General features: G+C 37.8%; 1 protein-coding gene across 3 annotated transcripts in view; it reads left to right on the plus strand.

The window, feature by feature from the left end:
- Positions 1–475: 475 nt before the first annotated feature.
- The window catches only part of Akap10 (A-kinase anchoring protein 10), a 78,580-nt gene continuing 64,953 nt past the window's right edge, over positions 476–14,102 (plus strand). The window contains exons 1-3 of one of the 3 annotated variants that reach the window (XM_078042959.1): positions 477–746; positions 8,398–8,445; positions 13,883–14,065. In XM_078042959.1, coding sequence (XP_077899085.1) covers positions 659–746; positions 8,398–8,445; positions 13,883–14,065 — 319 coding nt within the window. In that variant the 5' untranslated portion in view covers positions 477–658. Of the gene's footprint in view, positions 747–8,397; positions 8,446–13,882; positions 14,066–14,102 lie in introns of all 3 variants that reach the window. The other 2 variants (XM_005340825.5, XM_078042960.1) reach the window with 2 other exon arrangements.

Consider the following 14,102-nt stretch of genomic DNA (forward strand, 5'->3'; position numbering starts at 1 on the left):
AAAGCAGATTATTCCTCCTACTCCCCATTTAGGGTCGACTATTACCTAGAACCTGCCAGCCAGGTCAGCCCTGGGGAAACAGAGGCTGAGAGTGCAAAGTAGTATAAGCCGGCCAGCATCCTTCGGCAAACTTTGAGGAACAGGAGGTGCGGCTGAGCTGGCTCTGGCTTTTGGAAAAGCAAGCTCTGCAACGTGCCCCAAGAGCTAGGAGCTCCGCATCCGAAGCGCGCGCTTTCCCAGCTCCAGGGCGGGCTCCTGTTCCAGGACTAAATACTCGGTCTCAGTTTGACCCGCGTTCCATCTAGGGCCAGCGCCAGCGGACTTAAAACCTCACCGGGAACCCGGCTATTTGCCGAAACCCGTGCTGCAGCAAAGAGGCTCAAAGCCGCACGCGCGCAGAGTCACGTGGGCGGTGCGGGAGCTCTCCAGCACCCACGGGAGGAGGTGGGGAGCAGGGGGCGGGGCTGGCGGACGGGCCTCCCGTGAAGCCTCGCGCGGGGAAGGACCGGAACTCCGGGCGGGCAGCTTGTTGATAATATGGCGGCAGGAGCTGCTTGGGCATCCCGAGAAGGCGGTGGGGCCCACACCCGGAAGAAGGGTCTCTTTTCTGGCTAGTGCTACAGCTCCTGCGGACCCGGAAGTCCGGGCCAATTGCTGAATGAGGGGAGCCGGGCCCTCCCCGGGACAGTCCCCCCGCGCCCTCCGCCCCGACCCGGGCCCCGCCATGTCCTTCTTCCGGCGGAAAGGTACCTGAGGGGGCGCCGGTGGGGGGCCAGGCTGGGCCTCTGGGGCGGCGGTGGGACCTTTGGCCCTGCGAGGGCTTCCTTCAGGGCGGCTGCAAGGCCCTTGGTGAGCCGCTCGCTCTCTGCTCAGACGCCCCCTTATGCCTTGCTGTGCTCCGGGACTCTGCAGGGAGGGAGAAGGCGGCGGCCTCGCGCGAGGTCAGAGGGGGAATGGTCACGCCTGTCCAAAAGTGTCTCCTGAAACCCACGGAAGTTGGTGCTTGTTTGCTTAACGACTTTCCAGGGTTTTTTGTCCTTGTTGTTTTTGCGTACTGTGGATCAAGATCGAGGAAAAAAACATTTATACCTTTTGACGGAAGTTTCTGGCTTTTCCGAATATTGAGGGTTTAATGCCTGAAAGCAACATGTGAAAAATAGTTTTTTTTCCAACCAGTGCTCGTTTCCAGTTTCCTCTTTTTTTTTGTGTGTGTGTGGGGAGGGTTGGGGGAACTGCTGTTCCTAAAATAAAACGACTTACTACTGAAGTTTCTTAATGAGGAAGACCGCTTCTTCTGATGACTTAGCAAGTTTATTAGTTACTGGAACCCTATCTTTACGAAAGAACTACTTATATTTCTGATTTTTAGTTGTAAAAGGTGCCCAGTTATTAAGTAGAGGCATCATGATTTTGGTCCTGGGAAAGGTCATTGCATTTCATTAAAAAAATACATATCCAAAGAGAACAAGTGAGAGTTTTTTTTATGATGGTAATGGTTAGTCTGTCAATTCTTGTTTCAAAGGAAAGGTTCCAGGTTTGGTTTGGAGGGCGGGGGCGGGGGAGGGGGGGGACTAAATCATGGACTTGGGTTCACAAGACAGCTCATTTACTAACAATGTAAACTGATTTAGGCCAATTAACCCACTTTTTCACTCTTTTCTTAGTGGAGAATCAGGTGATTCCTAAAGGCTCTATTGAACTCTGACTAAAAAATTCCTCTTCAGTGGTTACAGGGTTTTAGTAACTGATGCTGGGTGATGAATGAACGAAACAGTACTGAGAGGATGAAACTGGTAAAATGATAGGATGCTTTATAAAGTTCCTAGGTAGAGAGAATGTATAGTTTATGTTGAAGTAGTTAGGATTTTTGTTGTTTGTTTTGTTTTTGGGAAAGAAAGCATTCAAAGATGGGGCTAATTAGGTGTTGCACAACATATTCTTGTCTCTATCCTCTGCAATCTGCCAGGCACTTTGCTAGGACCTCATGATTAAGCACTCAACAAGAAAAAGCCCTACTGTATGAGTGTGTGTATCTCTTTGTGTTTACAAATTGAATAAAGTGTAATGAAAGAGTAGTTTAAGAAAACCATATTTTGGTTTGATGTTAGGGAAAACTCAGCAGGTGATGTTGAAATATAAAGCCCAAAGGATTAGTGAGTAGGAGGTAACTTTAGAGAGGACTGGGAAGAGCACTTGAGACAAGAGAATAAAGAGCTTGGTGTGCTCTTCAAGAACAGAAAGAAGGCTACTGTGACTGGGGCATGGAGAGGTAGGCAAAGATCAGATGATTGAAAACTTTATAGGTTGTGGTTAGGTTTCATTTTAAACACAACGTGATTCTGCAATCTGCATTTGGGGTAAAATTGGGAGTTCATAACCCACTTCAATCTAATGTATGAAATATGATATGTCAAGAGCTTTGTAATGTTGTGAACAACCAGTAAAAAAATTAAAAAATAAATAAATAAATAAATAGAGGGAACTTAGCACTAAAAAAAAAAAAGAATATTTTAAAATTCTTTGAAGAAGAATGATTCGGTATGTTTTAAAAAGATCATTTTAGATGCATTTTGGAGACTGGATGTGGCAAGATTAGAAGCTAGAAACAGTCTAATTAGGGATCCCATCTAGGCCTTAAATGCCATCTTTAAATACTACCTATGTTTTTATGACTCCTAAATTTACACCTCCAGCTTGGTTCTTCACCCCTAAATACAGACCAATTGTTGGTCTGCTTTTTATCTCTACTTGACAAGTTTATTTACAATATCTAAAATTTAACTTCAGATTTAGTCCTTCTAAACCTGTTCTTCATATTTTTGGTCTTTTAATGATGCTCTGACTTAAACTTTGGTACATTGTTGCCCCCCTCCCTTCTCTCCTACTGTATATCTGATCATCAACAAATTTGTTAGAACTATCCCAGGTCGTGGCCAAATCCAACCACTTTTTACCATTCTCACCCTGGTCTAGGATTGGGGAAAGAAAGCATTCAAAGATGGGGCTAAATAGGTGTTGCACAACATATTCTTATCTCTGTCGTCTTCAATCTGTCAGGCACTATGCTAGGACCTCATGATTAAGCACTCAACAAGAAAAAGCCCTACTGTATGAGTGTGTGTATCTCTGTGTGTTTACAAATTGAATAAAGTGTAATGAAAGAGTAATTTAAGAAAACCATCCTCTTTGTTTAAATTGAGTGGCTAAGACAAGCCCTATGAGGAGATGTCATTTGAATCTCAGTTTAAATGTTAAGAGAGGAAGCAGCATTATTTTGCTATAGCCTTGTTTTTTGGTTTCCCTTCCATTTTTCATTCATTTGTTATATTTTCAAAAGAGATGCACAGAAATAAATCCAGGTTATACATGGGAAGCGGGTATGTTAAAAAGAGTTCCTAGGGGCTAGCATTGTGATTCAGTGGTAGAGCGCTTGCTTGGCACATGTGAGGTCCTGAGTTCAAGCCTTAGCACCACATAAAATAAATGAATAAAATAAAGCTATTAAAAAAAAAGGTCCTAGTCAGTTGGGAAAGGATGAATTAGTAAATGATACTGGTTTTCTATGTAGCAGGAAAAAAAAAAAAAGAAGTCCAATATATAGCAGTGGACAGCAGGCTTTTTCTGTAAAGGACCGGAAAAGTAAATACTTCAGGATTTGCAAGCATTATACTCTCCTCTAGCTTTGTGGCTATAGGCATTGTTTAAACAAACGGGCATGGCTGTGCTACAGTAGAACATTATTTATAAAAAATGTGGTAGGCTAGTTTTGACCCATGAGCAATGGTTTGTTGATCCCTGATATACAGAAATAAATTCCAGGTAGATAAGAGCCCTAAATGTGGAAAAGCAAGCTGAAATCATAGAACACAGAAGGAAAAATCTGACCATGGAATAGAAAGGATATATATTTTTTTATTGACTTTTTTTTTTTAGGTGAACACAATATATTTTTTTGTGGTGCTGAGGATCGAACCCAATGCCTCACGTATGCCGGACAAGAGCACTACTCCTTGAGCCACATCCCCAACCCAGGAAAGGATATTTTATTTTATTTATTTTTTTTTAAAGAGAGAGTGAGAGAGGAGAGAGAGAGAGAGAATTTTTAATATTTCTTTCTTTCTTTCTTTTTTTTTTTTTAGTTCTCGGCGGACACAACATCTTTGTTGGTATGTGGTGCTGAGGATCGAACCCGGGCCGCACGCATGCCAGGCAAGCTCGCTACCGCTTGAGCCACATCCCCAGCCCAGGAAAGGATATTTTAACAAAATCAGTCTAACCCCAGCAACTCAGGGAGCCAGATCCTGCCCCAACATAAAAAAAAGGACTGGGGGCTGGGGATGTGGCTCAAGCAGTCGCTCTGCCTGGCATGCGTGCGGCCCGGCCCGGTTAGATCCTCAGCACCACATACAAAACAAAGATGTTGTGTCCGCCGAGAACTAAAATAAATAAATATTTAAAAAACTCTCTCTCTCTCTCTCTCTCTCTCTCTATCTCTATCTCTATCTATCTCTCTCTCATCTCTCTCTCTCTTTAAAAAAAAAAAAAAAGACTGGGAATATAGTTCAGTGATAGAGCTCCCCTGCGCAGTCCCCTCAACAACAACAAAAGGCCCAAAATCCCCACAAGAGCCAGGTGTCAGCTCATGCTTTCAATTCCAGCTGCCTGGGAGACTGAGATGAAAGGACAGCAAATCAGGGCTAGCCTGGGGAACTAAGGGAGACCCCCTTCTCAAACAAAATAACATAGTCTGTAATGTTAATCTAGCTACTTAAAAAACAAACAAAAACAAAACAAAAAAACTTCCATACAATAAAATATGCCTAGGATAGTTGTTATACAAATAACAAAAAGGTTTAATATGTGTAGACTTAAAAGGACATGAAAGAGTCAGATCATGAGAGGAAGTCTCAGTGGTCAATAAACACGAAAGGTGTCTGATCTCAAGGAAATTAAGTTAAAACATCAAATAGCATTTCAAAACTAGTAACTTGGCAGAAATTAAAAATACTAAGGATGAGAATATGAAAGCCTGGCTTGGTGGGGCAAGCCTATAATCCCAGCGACTCAGGAGACTGAGGCAGAAGAATTGCAAGTTCAAAGCCAGCCTCTACAATTTAGCGAGGCCCTACGCAACTCTGCAAGACACTGTCTCTAATAAAATATTTTTAAAAAATATTTTAAATAAATACATTTTTGTTTATTTTTATGTAGTGCTGATGATTGAATTTATGGTCTCACACGTGTGGGGCAATCGCTCTACCACTGAGCTACATCCCCAGCCCTAATAAAATATTTTTAAAAAGGGCTGGGGCTGGGGCTGGGGCTGGGGCTGGGGCTGGGGCTGGGGCTGGGGCTGTTAGCGGTAAAGCACTCACCTTGCACGTGTGAGACCCTGGGTTCGATCCTCAGCACCACATAAAAATAAATAAGCAAAATAAAAATATTGTGTCCATGTATAACTTAAAAAAAAGGGGGGGCGCTGGGGATGTGGCTTAGTGGGTAAGTGCCCCTAGGTTCAATCCCTGGTACCTTAAAAAAAAAAAAAAAAAAAAAAGAAGCACGGCTTTAGTTGTATAAATTGGTTCAGTGTTTTCATTAAAATGTAATAATTGAGCCAGCGCAGAGGCACCTGCCTGCAATCCCAGTAATTTGGGAGGCTGAGGCAGGAGGATTGCAAGTTCAAGACAAGCCTCACCAATTTAGTGAGGCCCTAAGTAATTTAGCAAGCCCCTGTCTCAAAATTAAAAAAATAAAAATGTGGCTCAGTGGTTAAGCGCCCCTGTGTTAAATCCCCAGTACCAGAAAAACAAAACAAAACAAAAAAACCCCCACAATTTGTTATTTAGTAATTTCATTTCAAGGAATTTATATTAGATTCTTGCATATATCATAGGAAAACTGTACCAGAATGTTTATCACATCGATGTTGTATGTGAAAATTAGAAATAAAGCACATGTTTAATAATATAAAAGTGGGTAAATATATAAAGGAATTAGGTGTGTAAAATAAACTAGAGCTACATGAATGAAGTAGAACTGCATTTATAGGTGTCATGTTGAATGAATACAAGTCAGATATGTATAGAATACTGTTTACGTATTTTATTTTTTTGTTGGGGATTGAACCTGGGAACTCAGGCATACTAGACAAGCATTCTACCACTGGATTATGCCCCCCCCCAAAAAACAAAAACAAAACAAAAACAAACCAACCCTCATTTGTGTAATTTTTAAAGATGTATTGGATTTGCAAGCCTTATGGTGTTGCATTTTGTTGTTGCTTAATGTGTGTATATGTGATAACAGTGTCAGTGGGTTGTATGTACATTTTTATGTTTGAAGTGTAATAGGAGCTCTGATTAGAAGAATTATTTTGAAGGTGGAAAATAGCTGTGGAGGTAGGTATATTTCGGTGGTAGAATCAGTTTTTCTTAGCGGAGGTTTCAGTGTGGGAGGTAAGGGAAAGAGTAGAGAATGTTAAGCATTACTCTCAGATTTTTGGCCTGAGTTTTAGATGGCTGATGGTGTTATTTAATGGGGGAAGATGAAGACTGAGGTAGAAACAGGTTAGAGAAAAGATGATATGTTACCAGACAAGGTAATGGTTAGTTATATGAACTAGAGATGAAAAAAGATTTAGAATGGAGACTTAAAATTTAGGAATTATAACTTATCTGTGGTACTGAAAGAATGGGAACCCTGATCTTTACATATTGTACATGTACGGAAATGTCACTCTGTACCCCATGAATATGTACTATTACTATGTGTCGGTTAAAAATATATTTTCTGGGCTGGGATTTTGGCTTAGTGGTAGAGCACTTACCTAGCATGTGAGGCACTGGGTTTGATTTTCAGTACCGCATATGAATAAATAAAATAAAGTCCATTGACAACTAAATTTTTTTTTTTAAATATATTTTTTCAGGGGCTGGGGTTGTGGCTCAGTGGTGGCACACTCACGTAGCATGCACAGGGCACTGGGTTTGATCCTCAGCACCACATAAATGTAAAATAAAGATATTGTGTCGACCTAAAGCTAAAAAATAATATCATATATTATATATTTAAAAAATTTTTTTTTCCTAAAAAATGGGGAAGATCAGGTAGAAAATACACATGTATATGGTTTAAAAGAAAAGAGGCACCCATACTTTTCCTGAGAAACTCCCAATGGGCAAAGGAGGAGAGGCCAGTAAGGGATAAGAGCTGAGAAATGACTAGAAAACTAGGAGAGTAGGGTGTAACAGGAGGCAAGACAATTTGATGTTTCAAGCAAGAGATTTGTTTGGTTGGTAGATGGCAGCTCTTCACCAATTACTCTGCATTTCCTATTTTTGTGATCAGTACCTGCGATGCTCTTACTTATTTTCTCCATTGCTGGTCTCTGCACACTTGCAGGTAGACTTCTTTATGGAAGGATCATGGCCTTTACTGAGACAGAAGAGAATCTGGCACATGCTAGGCACTCAAATTGTTAGTGGATTAACACTCAATGAGATACTCTTGAGAGTTATTTCCTCCTACTAGCATTTAAACTTTTAATATTTCCGAGCACAAGTAGAGAGATGGGCAAATTTTGGGATTTCTTATTTTGATAATCTTTTCATGATGGGTTTACAGACTATTGTTGAAAGAAAAACAAGAAAAGTGAAGAAGGTTAAAAATAGTCTTCTGTCAGATCCTGTAATGGAGTTCACACTTGGCTTGACTTCCTTTCTTGGATGTTATATTGTTAGCTTATCTGCAGTAGACTTTTTCACTGTTTTATGTAATAGAGGAAAAATTATATGATCACTTTAGAGACAACTTGTTAGATCTTGAATGTTAGGAGGTTTAGAATGTAAGTTTAGAATGTTTGCCTTTTATTGGCATGGGGGGGATTCAGAAGTAAGATGATATACAACCAAAGAAATCTTTTTCTTTACTATGCTTATAATACCCAGTACAGTGGATGGCATGTGGTAATAATATTAGTTAACATTTATCCTAAATTTAGTTAGTCTTCAAATGCCCTTTACAAGTGTTTATTTTTTCATCATAAACTAAGGTTTTATTATTGACCTATTTTTTTTTTTATTAATCAGGGAGATTAAGACACAGTGAAGGAAGGTAACTCATTCATGGTTAATAAGTGGGAGAGGCAGAATTTGAACACAGGTGGTTTCCCCATACACAATGCCCAGTGTTTTTTGACTGAATGCTGTTCAGAGGTCACTTTCTTAGAGAAAGTTTTCCTGATAGCTGCATTACCCTGTCCTGCTCCAAGGCCATTAGTCCATTTTTCTGCAACTTCCAATACTCATGTGTTAGAATAAAGCTTCTCTGAGTTTTACAATGTATAGCAGGGATCTCTTTGACTACAGAAGTTGGTTATGATTCACTTTTGTCTTCTAGTGAAAGGCAAAGAACAAGAGAAGACTTCTGATGTCAAGTCCATTAAAGGTGAGTTCATCCAAAGTGATGTCTTCACATTTAAGAGCTTTACATTTATTAGTTTTTTAATCCTGTTATCTTCTCCCTTTGGGCATTAATCATTTCTTTTTAAATTATTATCGTATTTTAAATTATCATATTTTTAAATTATTTATGATTGTGACTTATTTCCTTCTTTAACCTGTAACTCCTTAACAACTGTCACATAATAGTCTTTAACAGAGCATTTGGTGGCTACACAAGTGTGAACCAGCACCCTTCTTATTCATAACACATTTGATTGTTTCCTAAAAAGTGGTTAGCTATCTTTATTCACTAAAACAAAACAATAGACTACTCACTTGAACAGTTTTGACTGCTAAGGGAAAGCACTCCCATTTATAAGGCTTGGTTTTCTGTTTATTCAGAAATGTAAATGATCATTTTAAAATTTATTCAGACAACCTTGTTCTCAATACATTGTCCTTATTTATAGGTTACAGTGTGCTTTTTTTTTTTTAGATTATAATCTGCTATGTTTTTGACTCATTCCATTAAAGATTGTAATGGGAAAATTACAATGGGAATTATTTCTATAGTCACTAGATATAAATTTTGTAAATGTAACTTAATTTCATCAAATCTGTAGATTGTTACATTTAGATTTTTTTTACAGTGTTTATCTGTTGTGTAGCTTACATGGAATGTTTATATAATGTTTATTATATGTGTTATGTTCAATTTGCCAGAGAAAGAATGATTATAATTTATTATGAATTTTGCAAGATCAGCTTTGTTGTCTATTTTTTATAATTTAAAGCCAGTTGAATCTCACATTAGTTCACCCTTCTTTCTTTAAGCCAAATTGATTGGCACTAATAAAGTCTGAAAGCCCTTAGCCAGCAGAAACTTGTAAAAACTAGATCTGATTGTGTAGAAGGAAGGAACTCTGATATCTCTGGAAGTTAGAACACACCAGTCTTCTACTCCAGACTTTGCCACTGACAGTCTGACCTTGGGAAGTCATGTAACTTTCTTCAGATTCTTCATTTGTAGAATGATGGGATTGGCCTAGCTGGTTTCTAGATTTCTAAATTTAAAATCCAGGCTAAAAAATTTCAAGCTCATATTACCTTGTTGCAATACATAATTGGTGCTTCATAATCACTGACTTAATCTTAAAACAATACAAAAATAGTACAGGAAACACCCCTTCAAGAAGTTTGCAGTTTAATTGAGAGGGGGAAGCAGTTTGCAGTCTATGATTAGAAGGACAAGCTTAGTCACAGAACAGTAGCAAATAAAGCAAAATAATAATAGCTACTGTTTGTGGAATATGCCTTTTGTTTTAGTTATTAGACAAAAACTGTGGCTGTAACAGTGAACAAAAAGGACTTATTCTTAATGAAATTGCAAATTGCTACAGGAGAGGAACATTAATCAAATAATCCCACAGGTAATTTGGGCTAGATTAGTAGTAATGGGAATAGGGAGATCTAGACTGATTTGAAAAAAATTTTAGGAGCTAAAATGAATAGAACTTTGTTAATGATTAAATATGAGGTATGAAGGAGAGGGAGATTTAAGGTTAATGGCTACCTTTCTGGCATGCTAAACAGAACAAAGCTGGAAAATTATATGTTCAGTTTTAGTATTTAGAGGGGTAAGTGCTTTTGAGTTACTAATTTACATATGTTATATGTGCAGATAATTTTAGGGTCTAATTTTTAATCAAAGGATAGAGACTCTAAGGTTTAAGTCCTACTTGTTGAAATGTTTCTTTACTAGCTGATAGACCTAGGGCAAACTATTTAATTTCTTTTACACTTGTGTCTTCACCTCTAAAACAGGGATTGCTGGATTATTATGAGAGAAATAAAATATTGTCTTCCCCCAAAAAGAAAGTGTTCATTAAGAAACCAGTATAGTGCCTAGTAATATATAGTAGATTCTCCATTGGCAGCTATTATCTAGTTTTAGCATAGTAGTCCCTCAGGGTTGAATTAGTCAAATTAAGAGAAGTATTACAAGGAGTTCAGATGAGTTTGCAATTAATAAATAATTTCTGAAGTTGAGGAGAAACTTATGAAAATGAGACCTACCTTGTATAAAAGTTGAAAGGTTTGAATGAAAGAGATGATTCTTTCCCTGCCTGCTTAGCATTTTATTATTTCTCCTTCTCCTCTCTTTCTTCTTTCTTCTTCCTTCTTTCTTTCTTTCTTTTCTTCTTCTCCTTCTCTTTCTCCTTCTCCTTCTTGGATTTGAACACAGGGGCCCTCAGCCACTGAGCCACATCCCCAGCCCTATTTTATATTTTATTTGGAGACAGGGTCTCACTGAGTTGTTTAGCTCCTCACTATTGCTGAGGCTGTTTTTGAACTTGTGATCCTCCTGCCTCAACCTCCCGAGCTGCTGCTGGGATTACAGGTGTGGACCACTGAGGCTGGCTAGCATTTTATTTCTTTGAGTGTATATTGTTCAGAGCTTCACGTAAGAAAAGGGAAATACTTGCAGAAAGATTGAGATAATATTTAGAGGGTCCTTAATGGCCAGAAAAGAAAGTAGAGACAGAAAATGGAGTCAACATGGCTACTTACTAGTGTTTATGAAAGGTCAGTCAGTTAGGTAGGATAGAGACCTTAGAAGTTCTTTTCTTAGTGCAGTTGAAAATGAACAGATAAATAAATGTTTAAACATCTTGAAAGAAAAGTTTACAGATATTGGCAAGTAAATAGATACAGTGAAATGAGACAATGAAGCTGGGTGCACGCCCAGCTTGGGAGGCTGAGGCAGGAGGTTCATAAGTTCAAAGCCAGCCCCAGCAAGTTACCAAGTCCATAAGCAACTCAGTGAGACTTTGTCTATATATAAAACAAACAACAACAAAAAAAAGGCTAGGGATGTGGCTCAGTGGTTTAATGCCCAAGTTCAATCTCCTCTACCAAAAAAAAAAAGGGGGGGAGACCTTTTTTGAGATTCAGAAACTGGTGTATTGAACAGAGATCAGGAAATTAGGAAGGAGAATTAGTTTAAAAGAAGATGTGTTATTTAGAAGTTTGATATTTTTAAGAATTGAGCTTGATGGCTTGTGGAACCAACCTACCAGTAGATGAATGGATAAGGAAACTTTGGGGTGTGTGTCTGTGTGTGTGTGTGTGTGTGTGTGTGTGTGTGTGTGTATAATTGAACATTACTCAGCATTAAAAGAGAATAAAATCATGGTATATCAGGTAAATGAATGGAGTTGGAGAATATGCTATGTAAGCCAATCCCCAAAAACCAAAGATCGAATGTTTTCTTTGATATGAAGATGCTGACTCATAATGGCGATGGTCGGGGATCAGAGGAATGGAGGAACTTTAGATAGGGCAAAGGGGAAAAAGGGGAAGGGAGGGTGAGGGGGTAGGAATGATGGTGGTATGAGTTAGACATCATTACCCTAAGTACATGTATGAAGACACGAATGGTGTGAAAATACTTTGTGTACAATCAGTGACTCGAAAAATTGTGCTCTATATGTATAATATGAAATGAATTGCATTCAGTTATTGTGTATAACAAATTAGAATAAATAAATAATTTAATAAAAAAAGAAGACTTGAGCTTAAAATGGCAAAGTCAAAGTGAGAATATATAATAGTAAATGATTGAAGATACAAAACTGGAGTCCAGGTTAAAGAATAGGTCTGAGAAGTCAGGGATTCTCCAGCTATTCTACAGAAGTTGTCCACTTTGAGGCATGAGTAAGACTACCTTTGAATCAGCCAGAATGAATTCTGGTTTTATCCATTTTACAGGCATATCAGGGTCTGTATTTTATTAAGTTTATTTAGGCAGCGGAAGAAAAGGAGTTTACAACTTTAAAAAAAGGAACGTTTAAAAACTTGCTCTGGTAATATTGGAGATTTAAGAATAAATGTGCTGTCTAGCAGAAAGAATTAAAGAACAGCCTGAGGATGACCAGAAGTTAAGGAAGAAGACCATTGCTGACACAGTGGACACTTAATAAATGTATACCTAAAGAATGAGAGGGATGAACAGATAGAAAATTAGTGATTACCATGGAGGCTGAAGTCAGATGGAATATCAGGAAGGAGCAGGTAAATAAGAGGTACTAGTTCTAACAAGTTAAGGGTGGGGGAAGCCTTGCACAAGTGAGTTAGTAGTATATTACATTATTATAGATGTCTAGTTAAGAAACAGAAAGTCTAACCATTCCCATGGGATCTTACTTGTAATTTATTGTTTGTATAAGAAAACTATTGTCCATAAACTTGCTAAAATGATTTTGCTCCCTTTAATTTAACATGAAAATAAAAATAAAGTTTTCTTCTAAAGTTGAGCAAATAGTTCAAAGACATTTACTCTTTATCCCATAATTCCCAAAATTCTTATTGAATGATGGATAAATTTAAATACCTGGTAAACATGCATAGATATCCATATTTTAAAATATTTTATCCTATAACACATATCAAAGAGCCATCGACTGAATTATAGTACTATGTGCTCTTTGTACATTGTTCATCTTCATTACTCAGATTTTGCATCTGAGACTGTTGCTGAAATTGAGAGCATTTATGAAGGATACTAGGAGATTCAGCTTTAATTATCTCAGAGCATTTATCTTGAGGGAGAGACTGTTTAGTGACCTTTATCATTTCTTTCCTTCTTGTTATAGCAATTTCTTAAAAACCTTTTATGAGAGTCATTGATAGTTCTGTGGAATACATAGGATAGGTAGAATCTTAATTATCTATACTTTGACAGTATTGTTATATTGAGTGATTTCCTATTAGTGAATTGGTAACTAACTTCTTTATTCTGAAGTCAAAAGGATGACTTCAAAGTATTTCTTCAGACTACTAAACAAAATATATTTTTTAATTTTTTTATATATTACTGGCGATTGAACTCAGGGCCTCACACATACTTGGCAAGCATTCTACCACAAAACTTTAATTCCATCTCATATTTTGTAAGTTTTACGTGTGCTTCATCTTTGAACTTTAATCAATATATTTTATTAGATGAAGAAATCTTGTTACTCAACTAAAAAAAATATTCTAAAGATTATTTCTTCAGTTTTCTCTCCCCCAGGTATTTATTTTGTAACTTTGGTTTTGCTTCTGAAGCAAGCAGGGATTAAGAAATTGAAAAGGGTCCGTATTTCAGGATGGTTTGGTACTTTCTATTCTCCATAAACAGAGTTCTCAAAGAAGTTTCTCTTTTATTCACTTTAAGTACAGTATTTTGAGAGTTATAAATAATGTTAAGTGTTTTCTTTCCTGTTTTTTGCTATTTGATTTGATTGTGTTATCTTTCATCTTAAGTATTTTTTGTTGAGTATGCTGCTTAAGCAGAGTGTTATGTAACTTAATTTTTAAAGTTTTTTGAAAGTTGTCTGAAGAGTTTTAGGTTATTATATTGTGTTTAATTAATGACTTTTTTTTTTTTTTAATTACAGCTTCAGTATCTGTACATTCCCCACAAAAAAGCACTAAAAATCATGCCTTGCTGGAAGCTGCAGGACCAAGTCATGTTGCAATCAATGCCATTTCTGCCAACATGGACTCCTTTTCAAGTAGCAGGACAGCAACACTTAAGAAGCAGCCAAGTCACATGGAGGCTGCTCATTTTGGGGACCTGGGTAAGTGGCTATCACTTTTTGTTGACTCTGATAAAGA

The sequence above is a fragment of the Ictidomys tridecemlineatus genome, chromosome 3 (assembly GCF_052094955.1).
Source record: "Ictidomys tridecemlineatus isolate mIctTri1 chromosome 3, mIctTri1.hap1, whole genome shotgun sequence".
Lineage (NCBI taxonomy): Eukaryota > Metazoa > Chordata > Mammalia > Rodentia > Sciuridae > Ictidomys > Ictidomys tridecemlineatus.